This window comes from Poecilia reticulata, linkage group LG2 (assembly GCF_000633615.1).
Source record: "Poecilia reticulata strain Guanapo linkage group LG2, Guppy_female_1.0+MT, whole genome shotgun sequence".
NCBI classification, from domain to species: domain Eukaryota; kingdom Metazoa; phylum Chordata; class Actinopteri; order Cyprinodontiformes; family Poeciliidae; genus Poecilia; species Poecilia reticulata.
Genome location: NC_024332.1, coordinates 39,850,530 through 39,869,465, shown reverse-complemented (window position 1 = coordinate 39,869,465; position 18,936 = coordinate 39,850,530). Strand labels below are relative to the sequence as shown.

At 37.0% G+C, this 18,936-nt stretch overlaps 2 protein-coding genes across 3 annotated transcripts in view; one reads left to right on the top strand and one right to left on the bottom strand.

Moving 5' to 3' along the window:
* Nucleotides 1–425: 425 nt before the first annotated feature.
* On the bottom strand, nt 426–5,891 carry acmsd (aminocarboxymuconate semialdehyde decarboxylase). 2 transcript variants are annotated; one of them, XM_008402398.2, is made up of 10 exons: nt 5,492–5,891; nt 3,962–4,006; nt 3,359–3,455; nt 3,221–3,270; nt 2,724–2,960; nt 2,541–2,634; nt 2,208–2,303; nt 1,867–2,039; nt 747–845; nt 426–606 (listed from the first exon to the last, which is right to left on the bottom strand). In XM_008402398.2, exons 1-10 carry the CDS (start codon nt 5,546–5,548, stop codon nt 544–546), a joined length of 1,011 nt encoding a protein of 336 aa, XP_008400620.1. In that variant the 5' UTR covers nt 5,549–5,891; the 3' UTR covers nt 426–543. The 2 variants fall into 2 exon arrangements, with proteins under 2 accessions (XP_008400620.1, XP_017158332.1); XM_017302843.1 differs by lacking the exon at nt 5,492–5,891 and having other exon boundaries at nt 3,364–3,455; nt 3,962–5,475.
* A 3,537-nt stretch (nt 5,892–9,428) lies between these two features.
* LOC103460319 (transmembrane protein 163-like) overlaps nt 9,429–18,936 on the top strand; it is a 50,828-nt gene continuing 41,320 nt past the window's right edge. The window contains exons 1-2 of the mRNA XM_008402424.2: nt 9,429–10,208; nt 17,916–18,035. Of these exons, the coding sequence (XP_008400646.1) occupies nt 9,998–10,208; nt 17,916–18,035 (331 nt within the window). The 5' untranslated portion in view covers nt 9,429–9,997. The remainder of the gene's footprint in view (nt 10,209–17,915; nt 18,036–18,936) is intronic.

Sequence of the window (18,936 nt, the reverse complement as noted above, 5' to 3'; positions counted from 1 at the left end):
AGAGAGAGAGAGAGAGAGAGAGAGATAGATATTTTACTGCTTTGAGTCCAATAAAGCAGTAAAAATATTTATTTTTGTTCCTTTGGTTCACGTTCACAAATACAATTAGAAATTGGTGCTTTTCATACATCATTTTAAAAATTTGTGCTCCCAACAGCTATAAATCAAGTTTTTAATAATTTTAAAGTACTCTCTGGTCCATTCTAACATCTGCTTCCCAACAATAAAAAACAGATATGAAATTGCAAGCAGCTTCTTCAAACTTATGCTTCCTGCTACAAAAGATACCAAACAAAAAACTGCATTGAAAGAAAAACAGTAGAATCTGTGGAATMTTATCCAAAATAAGTTTAATTTTGCAGRACCACACTGTTTATGACAAAAAGTTAGACTTTTTCTTTTTAAAGTTTAACTTTTAAAAAACTTTTGAAAATTGCTAAAAATTGCATGTTATTATTTCTATATTTAAAAACATTAGTTGATTCAGCATTTTCAGTCAATCTTGTCATTTGGCTCTGGAACCACAGGCTGCAAACTCTTGTACTACACAAACTGTTCTCKCTTTAGTCCCAAAAATTCCAGTGCATTTCCAGCAAGCAACTTGTCCTGCAAGAAAAAAGGAAAGAAATCARTCTMCAGACTATATGAAAATGRTATTTTCATTTCTTTACCTAACACTCATTTAGATCTTCCTTCWTATATTTGAAACTTCCTTTGAGTATTCTCTKTAAGGAGCATTTTAATACCTTCAGTTTTCCATCAAACTCATCCATTGACTCAATGAGTGACCCGGGTTCCAGCTCGCCAAGTGGGAATGGATAATCTGTTCCCAGCATTACTTTATCCTAGAAAACCAGTACAATCAGGTTAGATAGGAAATAATTAATGGGTTTCATTGAGAATATTTGRGGATTGACTTCTAAAGGGTCCTGTGAGACATAAAAACWGTGATTTTTGGCATTAACCTGCATGTAAAACATTCTAAACAAGCTATTKATTGAAATTATGGATCCAGACAATGACTGTAATAGATTGTAGTGATATGGTTGAACTAAATTATCTTAARTCCCGATCAKCACCTSTTTRATCTCCTACCCTCTGGTAGATGTTTCATCCTCACTGCAATAAGTTTCCTTAACAAACATTAATTTGTTCCTATCATAYATGATATGAATGTGTGCCTGGTAGTTATTTTAGATTTAGCTTAGTACATAACAGTGTGTGCAATTTTRTATTTAGTAGTGTGTGTGGTGTAGTTTTTACTGATTGCACCTCATGGGAAAGATATYCTTAATTTCACTGTTTCTCGGTACTTGTCAAAAAAAAAAGTWATTCATTCATGTGGTRTAACAAAAATATAAAGCTGTGTGTCATCAACATGGACATGGAGACGTAACACTGTCACTGAAGTCAGGGAAGCATGGTGATTTTTTCTTTTATTGAAAGCAGTCGGAGTAAGGAGCCTTGAGGGACCCCAAATCTGATGTTCACATTCATAAATGCTGAAACATAGTTGGCATGACAAGTATGATTTAAACCAAATTACTACATTTTGATAGAATCTCACCCACTTTTTCAATCTAGCAATCAAAATGTTATGTTACATTGGAGATGCAATTACATAAAGAAAGAGTATTTAACTCTCCTCCCCTATTACCAGTCTTAAATATCTGGATATCTCAGTGCCAGGTGGMAAAATCCAAACACATTGAATCAGGTTCAAAATTAAACTGACTTCACTTTAATAACTAATAAAGTATTATTTTTACACTACACACTCAAAATCGATCATTTTACTTTCATGTCAATGGTAAAAAAACAAACAACCTCATCTTTAAGTTAATGAAATGAGAAGTTCAAACTTACTTTTCCAATTATGTCAACGAGCAGCTTCAGGGAGATTTGATCATGAACCAATGAGTCAGTGTAGAAAGAGCCCAGGTATTTACGTGGACTGATTGTGTTGTCAACTGCACACAGGTCAGGACGAACTTTGTGGCCGTGTTCGATTCTGCCAACAGTGAACGGAAAAGAGCCCCCTGTGGGCAAATAAACAAACACACCAAGGTCAAATAAAAACACAGAGGCTCTATTGATGCCACACTAAGCACAGAGGAAACACTTAAAATATGATACTTCACCGTCTTATTCAGAGGCGATATTAATCTTAGAAATAAAAGAAAAATACAAGCTGTCTGTTGTTGTACCTCCATGTGCAAAGCAGACTTTCAGCTTTGGAAACTTCTCAAATATACCGCCAAATATCATTGAGCAAATAGCCATGGTTGTCTCGGTTGGCATGCCTTTCAGACAGAGGAAAGCAATTAAAATAATAATAAAAAAACATACTGAACATAACTTAAAAAGGGTTTTAAATTCAGTGGAGCATTGATCAGGTTGTGTCAAACACACTGCTGAAACCCACTGTTTAGAAATGCAGTGATAATGATTTGCAATGTTTTATCATTTACTAAAGTTGTATTGGGTTGTTTCACATTGTTAACCAAACAAAGTCTCCTATTTCTGCTCAATCTCCTCACCCACCAGCCAGGGCAGCCAATACTTAGCCATCCTCCCATCTGTCTGCATGTCCCATGGGTGGACAAAAATGGAGCAGCCCAGCTCCTCTGCTGCCTGCATGCAAGGCACATACTGCAAAATCAGTAACGCAGAAATAATATTATTATTTTCTGAGTGTGTTTTGATATTGTTTTATGTCTCACAGCATAGAAGGGAATGAGGTCCGAAGAGTTGAGGTCCCAGTTGTTGATGTGGGATCCGATCTGCACTCCGGGGAAGCCGAGCTCCTTCACGCAGCGCCTCATTTCCAGCACCGCCAGGTCAGGGGCTTGCATGGGCAGCGTGCCCAGCCCCACAAACCTCTTAGGGTGACTGCACACCGTCTGGGCCAAATCGTCATTTAAAAGGACACAGAGGTCCAATGTGTCATGAGGCTTGGCCTACAGTTAAAAAAATCTCAATAAAACTGGGAGAAAGTGAAATCAAACAAGACATGCAAAAATATTCACACCCCTTGAAAACATTGTAAAAGAAGTGTTGACTTTGGGCAAAGGAATTAAAATTATGACCCCTCCAAATTACACCTTTTTCAGAAAGTGCTTAATGTGAAAGTGTTGTACAATCTGCTCCCGTTCTCTTACAAATATGGGAAGGAAATGTTCTACCTTTTAAAATAAATTCACACAAAAACAGAACTGACCCAGTAACTGAACATCACAGGAACCGTCGACAGGGCCTGAACGGTAACACCTGCGGACCATAAACAGGAACATGATGGTCAGGAAAGATCGGGATGGAACAGGAACAAGAGCCGGGTCATTGATCCCTGTGAACACACCGTACTTGTCCATGTCTTTGATGCGAGCATTCGCATCCCAACAGTTTTCCTGAATCACCCGGAACAACTTTCCATCCTTCATCATGTTTGCTTCACCCTGAAACACAGCGTTAACATCAACTACAACTTGTGTGCTTTTATGGTGGAGTATAACATGCAGAGCAGAGTTTTATGTTTCTGCATAGAGGCTTAGGATTTAACATCATTTTTAAGTATGACCACACGATGGCAGCAGTGAGCTCATTCTTGAAATGCTCTCTGGGTGAATCTGCACCCAAAGGTCCTCTTATATCTTCAAACACAAAAACAAACGTGCATCACTGTTATCTTTGCTATTTTAAACAGTTAAAAATAAATATAGTGACTTTCTGGTTAGTAAAGTTTAACTTCCAGTTCATACAGCAGCTTTCAGTGTTCTCAGTTGTGCTCAAAGTGAATCATTCAGTGATGCAGTGGCATCACGCTGTGTGCTGGCCAGCATGAGGGGTGGCTATGGTGGGGAGCTGCCAGTATGATCCTGCTGCGTTCTCAGCAAAGTAAGCATTTGAGACCTGTCCCTGTGCCCTTGTTTTATCTGTCTGCACATAAAAATGAGTGACTCACCTTGCAGTGATGGTGCAGCTGAACAAACCCATCATAACCATATCGCTGCAAGACATAAACACATACGATTACTGACAGTCATACAGTTGGAAAACACTTTAATACACACAGGCTTTTTCGGGACACAATGACTTTAACTGCCTGAAACAAAAATGAAAAAACAAATGAATTGGGTCTGAATAAAATTTATTCTGAATCTTCTCTAATCCAAATTAGTTAAAAAAAAATGGCATACAGGATTGTATACTGTATGGTTTTATACAAAGCATGTGATAGAAGTTCAATGTCCAAAGAAAAAATTGATCAAATATTATTTGGATTCTGTGTGTATTTAAGCCTGTTTGTATAACCATATCCCTGTGAGGATTGTGCTTCTAATTCTTCCTTTTAAAGTGGACTGAAACAGAAATACATCTCAAATACATTTTTAAAACACCCAAGTCAAAGCTGCATTCATGTCCACTCTACTGTATGCTGTGCAATTGACAGTCTAAGTTATCTTGACAAAAGATCAGTGTGTGAACAGGTTTAGTATGACTTGCACAGCTCCTCTGAAAGCCCTTACCGTTTGTCCCATCTGTGGAGGTTCAGCAGTAGTCCTGCATCTGCTCCACCTTCTCAAAATAACTGCAAGTGAATGCCATCTGAGGCTGTTGATGCTTCTTACATACAAATGAAAGTGCAAGTGATCCATGTGAGCAGTGCAGCCAGTAAAGCTTCATTTGACATCAGTGCAGATCAACTGTGCACTTTTCTGAAGCCTCATTGGGAATGCAGCTCCTCACAATCCAACATGTGAATATTCCCTTCTGTGCATAATAAATCTCTCCCTGTGCTGTTCAAAATAACGCTAAGTACAGMCTTATGCTTATGTAAAGCAACATTTAAATGCATATTTATCTTTTTACAAATGTAGTTTTTTTTTATTATTATTTAAAACCTATTACATTTACTAGATAGCTGATTTTTCTACAAATTTTACAATTATTCTGTGCTTTTCTTAAGGTTCTCTGTATAATTTTAAAGTAATTTATGCTACTATTKGCATAGGTGGAGTTAATTTAACACTAAGCATTTAAAAGAATAGTAAGAAAGAAGACTGAAAGAAAGAACAGTAAAGATTATTGTAGAAGTTTTAGACCAAGCTGCAGACCACGCTCTGTGGCCTGCACTTGTTGTAGCAAATCATTAGCAGAGGCCGGCAGACAGCGTAACAAAGACGTGAGAGCTGGAACAGATAAACCAAGGCCAGCGCTTATTGATTAAAGTTTAACCATCCACGGAGAGCACAGATTTATGGTGGGAGTTGTTAATCTGCTTGTAAAATGTCAGTGGGAAAACAAGATCAATTTCGTGTTCCTGCCACCTAATTTGACCTAGCAGAAGTGATACAGATACAGAAKCATACACACTAAATGGGATTTGAAATGCCCAGCATGAGATTTCTAAAGCATATTTTGCGGATTTACTCACGTTGAGGCTTCMAGCTGTAAAACACTCCCTTGTGAGGTCATGTGTCTGAGCACCTACCTGCTTCAAGTCGGGCCATTCCTTTGGTAAAATGTGATTATGAATATCAACCTTCATCCTTAAGTCTTCTTCCAACACAAGCTACTTTTCAAAAACTGCTAATGCTCACTTCCTGCTCTCAGCTGGAAATCGATGACTGGCAGGTGAATGACTGCTGGAGCAGGTTGGTCATTTATTAGCCAGTCCCAATCTACTTAAAGTCAAAGCATTTGTATGACTGAAGTGTAGTTTGGGATGYATGATCATAAATTTATATCTTTACTACTACTAATAAACCTAAAAACATTGTTTGCATTGCAGCAACAAAWTGATTTCAATGTTGTAAAGGGAGCATTTATTTTTCTGWGGGGATTAATTTGTGTATTGGAATACAGTCTTAATGTTTACATCCCAAAATATTTACTTGCTTTAGATAAAATAAACAAGTAGAAAGAAACAAATAGACGGAAAAAAATGACTAACCAAATTTCTAAATTTAATTGACAGGTTTGTAAACACAATAAAATATTTAAAATGAAAAAAAAAGTATTATTACACCCAGAAAATGTGAACCATCTACATGCACACCCTTTTCTATTTTGTTCAATTTTTATTTAGAAAACAACRAATTGCATATATAGAAATATGACAGAATAACATTTATTGGGACATAAAGTCTTTGAAATGTGTGTGGTTCTTCTGATGCAATACTGTTTTTTAGTAGTGGTGAGAAAGTCACAGTATTCTGTTACACCATGACCAGGTACTTTTACATGATGTCATAGTCAAATGTTTTATTTACTTCCTTAGCCATTCATGCCGCTGACCAACTATTATTAAAAACTATGACTGATACTTTCAGTGAGATTCTGTTGTGAACATTCAATACAATTATTCTATTAAAAAAACAAAACAAGAAAAGTGCTAATAATTTGTTGTTATATTTATATTTAAAATCATTAGTTAGCTCTCTTACTAACTAATGATTAGTTAGTTAATAAGTTAACTAATCATTAAGGTCTAAAGAGCCATTTTCAGATCTATTCTATTTCATTTAAGTCAGTTCTTGTTACACAAGTCTTTGGATTTTCATGCTTATTCATGGAAAATTGTCCCCCTTTAACAACATTAATAACCATTAGTCTGTTAAAAATGGACTAAATGAAGCCTTGTCACTGATAAATGTGTTATTTATCACTTCAGACGGCTACTTTCTGACACAGTAGTAGTTGATTGCAACTCACATGCTGTTCAGCCACTTAGTGGTTTTTTTCATGTGCCTGATGCCACCATCTCATTAGTGATGGCTATAAACTTCAAGAAACCAGAGGCAATGGATCAAAAACAATCCTCACTTTATTTCTGGGGGAACAGTTTTCTGTCCTGTCACAGAGGAGCTCATTAGAAGTTTTAAAACAAATTTCCAAGGATACAGGACAGAATTAGACAGGGACACAGTGTATCTGCTGTTCTGCATCATCATTCAACGGCTTATTATGGGATCACGGCTCACATTGGCCCATGCTTTGTGAAATGTGGTTTTTCGCTGATTTGTAGATAAACAATACGCAGGAATGACTACTAGGGTTCTCTTTGAAAGCCTGTCTACTTATYTAAGATGTATGGATATTTTAAAAGGAATGGAAGTATTTAAAAATATAAAAGAAAGAAGCCAAATAAGAACAGCTCATATAATTCAACTTAAAAGTGCTAAAATTATACTCTAATCTATATGAAACCAAACAGAGGTGTGGTCAGGGGTTTAAAGATGACTCTGAATCATTTTAAATCAGTTCATTGTGCTGTACAATAATTCTTCAAGTACAGGAGACTCATCTCACTTTGTTGGAAGTTAAACCAAACATCACTGAAAAGACTTGAGCTTCTGTTGACATTATTGTTGCAGCATCTCCCTCCACTGGGTTGCCACAGAACAATGGCCTCCTCATTTCCACAGCTGCATGCACACAGACTTGGCAGATGTTTTAAGTTGGATATCCTTCTTGAGAGAATCCCCTGTTGTTGCCCTAAGAAAAGAATGTGATTCATAGAAAAAAAATGTGGGAGGTCCAAATAAATTTCTTCTGGCGTAAACGGAGAAATTTACTTTCTTTCCACAGTTGCCACATGTGACAATCAGCTTTGCTTTCTTCCCAGAACTTTATATAATCAACTGGCTTAGATTATACTGCATTTTAATTAGGATTAAACTGCACCGTATGTGACTGAATTACAATTATCATTATAAATGGAACTGATTCAAACACGAATTTTGATTTAGATTGAATGCGGTCAGCAAATTCTGTTAAAAGCCAAAGTTTTTATTTGCATGAGTCAGAATTAAATCTCACGCAGCACAAATTTGCATTTTTCTCTCTTTTTTTAACTGGATTTATCTTTTGATTTTTTTTTTTTTTGCCAGTTCTTTTTGTCGTTATTGTTGTGAAATCAGTAAAATGTTAATTAGTTGGAACTGCTGCTGGCATTAGCTCTTTTTAGAGAACTTGAATTAATTTGCAAATGAAAATGAACTTGCCAAAAAATAAAACCATCCAATCCTTCATGATGTGCAAATGTTCAAACTTGTTTTGTCCTTTTATGAATCTCTTTTTGTGGTATAAATAGTTTTTCTGCTTAGCAACAAAAACATTTCAGCACGTATTTTATGAAACGTTCCAAAAAATCTTGACTATCCTGAAKTAAATGAAATTTCTCATCCTTTCCTAATCTGAAAAATTAAAACCAATTTTAGAGAAACCAAAGATTGGTAGTCATAAACACCTTTGGCATGATCAGGCTTAATACGTGGACAATCTTCTTATCAGAAATAATGTATTACACTTGTTTTTTTCCTAYGGAAGCTCCTGGCTGTGTGTTGGAATACGTCCAGTCTCRGAGATTCAACCCTCTTGTTTTGACTTGAGGTGATGTTGGTTCTTCTGGAAGTGCCACCATTTTTCTTATCAGCTGGAACAGCATATTCTTAGAAGCATCACAATTTAAACCTGAAAAGATAATGGTTCAATATGTWKTTAGAAACCCCAAAATTAAATACACTTATGCCTCTGATAAAAGAATGCWAATTCCTGACAGAGACTGTTTGTTGTTTTTTGTCAAAGCAAAGTTCCTGCAGAGGCTGAGGCACATTTACATTAACAACACCTTAGGAAATAATATCACAGTTATACAATATCGCTTCCTGAAAACAGTCCATAAATTTGCCACATTAATRTTGTGAAACACTATAAGTGCCAACTTTACTTCAGTAGATAACAAGTTTGGTAAAGATAATATTTATTTCTAGTTTAATCTCAGTTTGATTTGGACAGTTCTATTTTTGTATAAAGATTTTTGCATTATTATTTAACAATATCAGTTGACAAAATTCTGAGAAGTTAAGTTTATTTAAASCGTATCATGTTATTACTCAGCAGTCAAATTTGATTCATATCTCTTTGCAAGCTGTAGACTAAAAGATTTTCATATTATTCTGTATGCAAAAACTAACTTCTTGTGAAAAGGATTTTGCAGACAATAGAAATGACATTTTAATTCCATTAAAAATGGGAACTCAAGATTTTAATGTCAATGATGGTCAATGTGCATTCTTGTGAATCTTTGGTGCCACAATTTTTCCGTCCACTAAATTGGTCATAAGTACAGCAGCTTTTTTTGTCTTTAGCAATGATGTGGTTGTGTTACATTTCAGTATTAAAAAATATCCAAATTATTATGTAATGAATCTAGTTAATAAGACTTTAGTTTGTGAACTAAAAAAAATAAGTTTTTGATCAAATTTTGCACATTTTTTGTCATTCTACCCAGATAAGGAGTTGTTTACGAGGCACAGACACCTCTTGGTTGGCTGTGCTCCATGCTGACTCTGTGTTTCTTGCTCATAGTTTGGTTAGGGCTCATGTTTGTGCTGGCACATAAAACTCTCCCATCTGACTTGGCTCGTATATTGAAAGCTACAGACGTGCAGCCAGGAATATTAAACCAAACATCATTTTTAATTGTCTGGTCTTCCAATGCGAAATGACCCAAAGTAGATGATTACTTATTAGGGTTGAGCTCTGCCTCAGAACGGGGATCAGATGCTGAGTTATGAAAGGAGGAGAGAAGGAGGAAGAGGAGGAGGGGAACCAACTTACTGGCACCGCCTGCCAGATTCACAGCAGATCTGAGCTTATCGCATCATCGCATCTAACCATAAATTACTGCTTCAGCCAGACAAGGAGGTCTTCACCGAGCCTGCACGGCTGACATCTCAACGAGGGAGTTACTTCTCTTCTCATGCTTTAGAGATAAACCTTTATTTTACCTCTAAGCTTCTTTGATCACCATCTCTTCTCTCAACCTCTCTTCGGAACCGGTGGCATATTGGACGCGCTGGATGGCCGCTGCACCTAACGGACCGGTGTGAATAGTTTTCTTTCTTTATCCCCCCCAAACCCCATCCATCCAGCCTCATCTTCGTTTTTCCTCGGACTCAAAGAGGCTGAGCACAAAACAGGAGCAGAAGCAATGGAAGACCAGGTGACCCAGGAGTCCTGCCCCGTCCCGGAGCCGACGGTTGTGGATCCCTGGCCGGGCACAGTGCGGAACGGCCAGTGCGCCGCGGATGGCTTCACCAACCACCAGCAGCAGCAGCAGCAGCAAGCCAAGACCCCCACAGAGCCGGAGTCTTTCACAGTCAACCAGGAGATGAAGATTACCGACAGTGTGGACGGAGAAGGTAACTTTTTTATGTTTGGATGTTTAACTGGCTTTAAAAGTTGTTGGGTTTCTGTTTGGGTGGGATGGATGTCTGTGTTTGAATGTGCGTGAGTGAGTGAGAGGTAAAGAGAGAGAGAGAGAGAGAGAGAGAGAGAGAGAGAGAGAGAGAGAGAGAGAGAGAGAGAGAGAGAGAGAGAGAGAGAGAGAGAGAGAGAGAGAGAGAGAGAGAGAGAGAGAGAGAGAGAGAAGGGGTAGGAGGGGGTACAGGGGGGATATGACGGAGACAGGATGGTTATTTTTATCCATGCCAGATATTTTCGGTGTGCTCTTTGAATAATATATGATAGTCAGACATCAGCAAGATTCACACTGGAGCAGTATGGAGTTTAAGGCTTTAAAAAAGATTTAATCTAGCATTTCATTCATTCATTCATTCATTCATTCATTCATTCATTCATTCATTCATTCATTCATTTCAGCTGTTTTTGTCAGATTTAGCCTCGGATGTGTGTGTAGAGCGTCAGGTATCAGTGGAAATCATGCAGGGCCCCAGCCCCAGCCCCAGCCCCAGCCTTCCCTTAAGGCTGGATTCTGGTACCAGTCACACACACACAGACCAAACCCTCACACCTGCATTTGCATTTTCTTAACCCCTTTAGAGCATCTGCATTCATTCCTTATCAAAGTGCAAACTACAATGTGTTATGAAGGGATTTAATGTGAGACAACAACACAAAGCGGTGCATAATTATGAAGTGGAAGAAAAACRWTGCATTGCTTTCGATTTTGTTTYCCAMAAATGAAAATCTGAGAACCGTGGCATGCATTTATATTTGGTCTCCTTTTACTCCTGYACCCTTAAATAAAATCCAGTACAGCTACCGTAGCTTTGCTGCTTGGAATTTCAGCTCCCCAAGCTGCAAAGAATATTTAGGTGAATTTTTCACAAATAATTTCAACTTAAGTGAATTGTTGCTGAACCACCACTAGGTGAGGTTCCACTGTTCCACTGAGGCTCATGTAATCTGTTGACATTAGTCATGTTTTTCTGTATTGGGACGACGGATGGAGGCAAATACAGGGCGTCCCTAGAAAAAGACCCGTCAGGCTGTAAAAGACTTTCAGATTACAGTGGAGGTTCATCTTACAGCAGGACAATGACCGTCACCATAGAGCCAGTGCACCAACAGAGTGATTTAAATTAAAATATTCATGTGTTAGAATGGCTAAATGAAATTGTGGACTTAAACCCAACTGAGAATATTCTGCAATCTTTGAAAACTGATTACTTAAAGTTGATGAAGCTGCTGAAACATTGCTCAATGTCCTCAAACCATTCTCCGTTTTATTTTTGGTATTAGAAAGATGTGAATCTTAGTCTATTTGACACTGAACAGGAGACAGGGTACACCTCTGACAGGCCACCGATCCATCAGAGGACTAAAAAGAAAAGCAAACCCTCAGATTTTCTTTATTTAGACTTTTGGCTTAGAAAAATATACCGCCTACTAAATCCAAGACATCTGACAAGACTGACTTTGCCCCATCATCTGCAGGGTTTTCTCAGGCCTGACTATAAACCTCCAGCTAGCCTAAACATCATGCAGTATTTTATTACTAAATATTAGAGACTTTGATTATAGTTACTTTTAATGTATACACACCCCCAGCTTCATGCAAGCTGAGAAACTYTACAAAATATTCTGTTCAAAAATATTTACCTCAGACCAATTATTGAACAATATATGGGATATAAAAATATGAGAATTAAATAGCAGGTTCTCRTTTAATAACATCCTAACCCATCCATCTGACTGYACTGGGATTTCAAAAAACWACACCAAGCTACAAAGATTTTGTCGTGACCCATGCACCATTTGAAAGTGACACAAACACTGGGATTACTTTACCTTATCCTGTGAAGAGATCAAATCCAAATTAATTTATTGCAAAGAGATTTATTAGGAGAAGGTATTGACTCTCTGAGAAAACTCATTTCCTCTGAAGTTTCGCTCTGGCAAAAAATGATGAGTTAACCTAATTTATATAAAGTCATATCATAAACACGAGTGAAGCTGTACAAGACTCCAGATTAAATTGCTACTATCGATCTCATTAGCAGAACGATTTATGTAGAGGAGTRACAAAGTAGTAGCTCCCTCCAAAGAAAAATGTGAAGCCATTATCAGCTTGTAGCTAAAGGGTACCACTAAAGACATGGTAGCTTCCAGASCAGTTTTCCTAATCGAAGGCCAGGAGCCTCTTTTATTGTAGAATGTTGTTGCCAACAGTGCAGAGTTCACAGTACCAAATCAGCTTGGTGGCAGCAGAGAAAGCAAGAGAAACATCAAGGACAGCTTTGATTTTGCAGCAAGTAGAAGAATGAACAGCAGAAGACTGATTTCTCTGTTGAATCGTCTTGATTGTTTGAGAAATCAGAAATACCACTTGGCCACCACAGAAAACAGCGTTGTTRGTCCAGCAGTGAATAATCTGGTAAAAATCCATGTGTGGTCTTGCTTCTTATCCAAGGAAGCAGACAATTGTGCCCAAGAACAGCACCATGAGTGGAGAAGAATCAAAATGTCATCCAAGGTGTCTTCCGATGATCCAAGAACAGTTTGGTGATTATTTGTGGATTTCTCAGTGCGACTGCAGGTGTTTTCACACCTGGTAGGCTGGTAGACTCGATTCGATTGGGGACCAAATAGCAACTTTTGTACATTTTCAGCAGGAGYGGTTTGCTTTCACTCTGCATTTGTCATATGATCCAGACTTGTTGAAAAACCTGTTCACCTCCTTTCCTGTGGTGGCGCTGCACCAGGAACTATAGAAGGAAACAACAGGAAAAGAAGACATGAGCACAACTTCTTTCTTCAAAAAATGTAAACAACAATGGAGTACTGTTAGATATTAGTGGTTGTAGGATTTCTCTTTTGTCTTTGGTAAAAGACCATGATGACCCATTTCTTTCTTTTGAACTGGACTCAAAGTTTTGCTTTGGTTGTGCTTACCCAGAATGCCCTGCGTTATAGTCCACTTCCTGCTTCTGGAGCCGTCTCCGGTCTGCTTGAATTCACATGTTCATTCGTACCATGCCAGAGCTCACTTGAACCGAACCTAGATCTTTTTAGGTGAACCAGAGTCCACCTCAGAGTTTGATTATCCATTCACACCTCTGTAAGCAACCCAGACTTTCTAGACAAATGAACTTGAGTTCAATTAAAATTGATTAAACAGGGCAGATGAGAATTTTTTTTAAACATGTAAGACTATCTAATTTTCTTCATTTTCATGATAATGCACTACTTTAGTTGGCCTATCCCACTAAAATGGCATAGTTTGTGAAAAATTTGACTATAATAACAATTGTTTTTGCAAGTCATTGCAATAAAGACAATTTAGCATAAAAATGTTGAGAAATTCCTCTGACATAAATATGGCAAATTCAGTTAATAAAATCTGATTGAGTGTTCCACCTATTCATGGTAGATTGATTTTAATCAAGGTTTTGATTAGTTTTCTTATTTTTGCAGAAGTGTAAATAATGTTGCATGCTTCTTTGGAGTTTTTTTAATTACTCATGTCTCAGTGAAATTAATTCACCATGATGTTCTTTTATTTTGGGTAAAGGTGTGACAAAGACAAAATGCCAACACACACACACATACACACACTTTCGCTCAGAAGAGTGTGCAGAAACCTGTGCATGAGTCACAGAGAGATGTGGGTTGTGAAGAGATGTCGAACACATGCCTTCTGTCTGTTCTCCCAGCCAGGAATCATGTGAGCAGAGTGATTCTCACTTCCCCTCTCTAACACATACACACCCACGCACACRCAYGCTGAGGTTGGACAGTTTAAATTTTACCAAGTTTATATCTTTTCAATGAATCTTGTAGCTTCCTTGTGGAGTCTATCACCAAAATAGTCTTTAATATTTCAAAAATAACATTTATTATATCCTGTCTATACAAGTTAAAGAGGTTGGGTGTTACAAATGGTCTAGATCAAATGGTTGGTTATAAAGTCAGTATTTAAGGTATTCAGCATCTTTATTGRAAGTATAACTTAAATGTATTTGATAAAAAAGTGCTATTTTCTTTGTCTGGAAAATAACATGTTCAAATACTGTAACATGACTCAACAGTTTTATATAAAATGCCTCCATTCTTACATCTAACAAACCAAAACRTAGCTTTAGGCAATGTTAGATCATTTGAGTGCCGTCATACTGATGAGAGTCTCTTGTAATTTTTCTGTTTTCCCAAAATACATAATCCAAGCAACCAGGTTGGTTTTTCAACGAAACTTGCAGGCCTTAAATGGCTTTTTCAGATATCAGTGGTGTTTTTGCAATTACTACTTTTTTGTCCTGCAGACTAAGCAGCTGTAAAATCTGTATTTTATAAAATGAAATATTTTTTTTCTCTAATCTAAGCCTCACCTCTGATATTTCTCCGTGTAAACAACCCTTTACTACTTAATCTGCCAGGGGCCACCAGATCARAGCAGATCTAAGATCCCTTTTGGAGGCATGTGATTCTTTTTTTTTTCTTTGGATTTTKAAAATCTTCATAGGAATTAGATGTAGTAGAGCTTCAGTAAATGGTCGAGGTCAAAGAGAGGACAGTAAAAACCAGACGGTCCATTTTTATAGCTTTGATTTTATATTTTATATATTTTTTTTAAATCCAGTCTTTTTGACTATACATCTGTCTGTTCATCCATTCATCCATCTTATTTTTCACTTTTTCATCAAAATACACAAAAAATTAAAGGTGCTTAATTTCCGTCAAGAAAAAAATTCAAGACCCCTGAGAGCCAAACAAAAAGTGGCTGTTTGTATGATTTACTGGTCAAGTTGTTGTCTCAGAGAACAATCACCAACATACTAAAATCCCTGACTTGTCGTTCAACTCTCCCTATAATTTGACTAACAATATACAGTCATAGTCAGACCACATTTGTTATGGTTTTTGTCTATGCATTTCACTCAGTTGAAGGTATTTTTTCCTCTGGAGCTAAAAAAACAACAATGACGCATATAATAAAAAGAATCAGAAGTTATAGGTTTCATTATATTTAATTGCTATTTTTTCCTATGTGTTCCAACAGTTTTTATGATGCAGCTCATTTTCTTTTGTTCAGAAAACATTTTCTTTCTGAATGATAAACAATGATGCAGAGCACGTATGTATCGTCTTTTTTTTAAAAAAAAAAAAGTTTAATAAAACATACAGGGTAAGAAATTGTTAGCTTTTTACACCATGAGCTACTCCACAGGGACGATTCAGTTTTCAGTGAAAATTAGGATAAAATGCAATAATGTGTGGATAGTAACAGACAGTTTTCATAAAAAAAACAAACTAAAAAAAACATGAATGAGCAGCTATTGAGCAGGCAGCTGGCAGATCAAGTTAGGTTTTATGAATGTGGTGTGCTTTGAGATGTTGCATCAGAGCTGTCACACAGAAAAACAGTAATCAAAGTGGTCAGGACATCGACTGGTTCAACTGCTGGTTGCCATGGAAATTCTGGATGCAGGTTTTCCTGCTGTTGGGGGTTAAGGTTCTTCCAGTGCTTTTTGATTGACTTCATCTCGAGGAAGATGCTTATTCATCAATATTTTTATAACAAGANTTTTTCACTTTTTCATCAAAATACACAAAAAATTAAAGGTGCTTAATTTCCGTCAAGAAAAAAATTCAAGACCCCTGAGAGCCAAACAAAAAGTGGCTGTTTGTATGATTTACTGGTCAAGTTGTTGTCTCAGAGAACAATCACCAACATACTAAAATCTCTGACTTGTCGTTCAACTCTCCCTATAATTTGACTAACAATATACAGACCACATTTGTTATGGTTTTTGTCTATGCATTTCACTCAGTTGAAGGTATTTTTTCCTGTGGAGCTAAAAAAACAACAATGACGCATATAATAAAAAGAATCAGAAGTTATAGGTTTTATTATATTTAATTGCTATTTTTTTCCTATGTGCTCCAACAGTTTTTATGATGCAGCTCGTTTTCTTTTGTTCAGAAAACACAATTTTCTTTCTGAATGATAAACAATGATGCAGAGCACATATGTATCGTCTTTATAAAAAAAAAAAGTTTAATAAAACATACAGGGTAAGAAATTGTTAGCTTTTGACACCATGAGATACTCCACAGGGACGATTCAGTTTTCAGTGAAAATTAGGATAAAATGCAATAATGTGTGGATAGTAACAGACAGTTTTCATTAAAAGAAACATGAATGAGCAGCTATTGAGCAGGCAGCTGGCAGATCAAGTTAGGTTTTATGAAGGTGGTGTGCTTTGAGATGTTGCATCAGAGCCGTCACACAGAAAAACAGTAATCAAAGTGGTCAGGACAGCCCACATCCATCGGCTGGTTCAACTGCTGGTTGCCATGGAGATTCTGGATGCAGGTTTTCCTGCTGTTGGGGGTTAAGGTTCTTCCAGTGCTTTTTGATTGACTTCATCTCGAGGAAGATGCTTATTCATCAATATTTTTATAACAAGASAAAYTCTATTTCATTTYTCTCAATATTATTTAGATGTTACATYACTTGYAAGCCRTCCTGTGTWCTGTAACTTTCTAACTCAAGGAAGGCACATATTGAGATGTTTTGTTTTAAATTCGTCGMTCGACACTCATCTGACTGGTTTTGTCCTGGTTTCGTGGTTTCACTAACAATGTGCGATACAAATTTCAGGATACGATGATGGCCAACAGCATTAAAATCTCCTGGATGTAAAAGTTCAAGCTCTTGAATAATTCATGACTCTGCAGAGCCATCCTCACATTTCATGACACGGAGCTGCTGGCTGTTAGAAATCTGGGCTATTTAGTCTGTGACTTCAGGCAAGGACCTTTCTSAAACACAATAGGTGGACAAAGCGATTAGAAAATTCATCCAAATYATWTTTGAAAATTATTCTGCCTTAGTGAAATCTCGGTTTACTCTGGTAGGCTGTTTAACTAAGGTTTTTCTGATAAAAGACTGTGAATTTTGATACTAAGTGGGCCTGGGAACAAAAWGGGCTTCATGTATGGGATCCCCTTGGGTTGACTAAGTACTACCGATATTRGGAAAACCATTTGAGAACCATATGTGCAGTCATGAATATTTTATGGGGACACCCCACAATGTATCAAGTTCTTCCAAAGGAAATGTTCAAAAGTTGATGTCCAATTTTTATTTTCACCAATTCATTGCTGGGAAAGAAAACAAAGAATATCAACATAAATGAATGTTCTGTTTTAGGAAAAGGTTATCTCCAAATTGCTACCATTATCCACTTTGGAACAAAATAACTCAACTGAGACGCTTCTTGTGGTYATCTACCAGTCTGAGGAAATGTTGACCGGTGAATTTTTCATGCTGGATTTACTGGTGTGTTTTTGGCCACTGTCATTTTGCAGGATCGATCTTACTTCAGCTACCTGAGCTGGCCAAACTCAACTCTGATTTTCTGATTTACAGTAGCACAYCAATCAAACTGAGTCAATCAAATGAACATTTTTTAAGATAACCCCCTTCCAACCCCTCATAAACAAACATTTTTCTTTGTACAAAGGAGATGGATAGATTGAATCATTTCTTACGCTTCCTGAGGGTGCCTGATATGATCACAAAGTGACACAGAAAATCATAATGACTCTCCTGAACATACACAAGAAGAAAGACATTGTTTGTGTATGTTTCCTCTTTGCAGGTCTTCTTGAGAGCAGCATGCGCCTGAAGCCCCACGAGGCTCAGAACTACAGGAAGAAAGCTCTSTGGGTCTCCTGGGTCTCCATTGTGGTCACACTTATCCTGGCTGTGGCAGCTTTCAGTAAGCATTTAAAACAAACGTTATTTAAACCTCTAGWAAGAGCACATACAGAGCCATAAAGTGACTCTGCTGGATATTTATGTTCAGCAGTAATTACTTTTTAAGGAGCAGATGATTTCCCAATTCCCATTTGATAAGATTGTTTTATCCAAATGTGWTTTTTTGCTGCAAAACAGCTTTCTATATCGTTTTAAAGTAGGATATGCTTTGGTATGTTGTAATTAGAGCATTTAGGTTACTTTTGGATGAAAAAGTATTTGACCCTTTAAAATTTGTATTATTTTTGGGTCAACCCAAAAAGCTTATCTCAGGCTTCCAGAGATAGGAAGCCTGAATAACAGTAGTTTTCAAATGTTTATTTGATGCATAAAGACAAAAAAAGCTATCCAAACCAACCTGATGGCGTAGTCAAAGGACAGAATTAAACTGAAAAGCTGTTATATGACCTCAAACAGTCTGTTTATTCTTAAAAATACTTCAGTGTGGCTGAATTAAGCAATGGGTCAAAACCTGTCCACAGCAATATGGATGAATGGAGCAAACACTTTTTTACCATAATACCAGATTGGTTTGGATAATGTTTTTCTTTAAAAAAATAATAATCATTTGAAAAACTCTGTTTACTCAAATTATCCTAGTCAGATATTGAAACATTTCTTGTTTGATTTGATAGACCAGTTTCAGGTAGTTGGGTCTGGATATAAATTTGGGTTCATCTAAATGTTCTGGCAGAGAACTGAAAAAGTTTAATGCAACCAGTTTGTCTGAAGCCCTCTGATTATTAGCTTGCTTATGAGTTGTCCAAGGAATATTTTCTTCAAACATTTGCAGCAACAATGTTATTACAATTATAACAATTGTTTCCAAAATGACCTCTCATTGGTTTGGTTTTGAGTTAGAT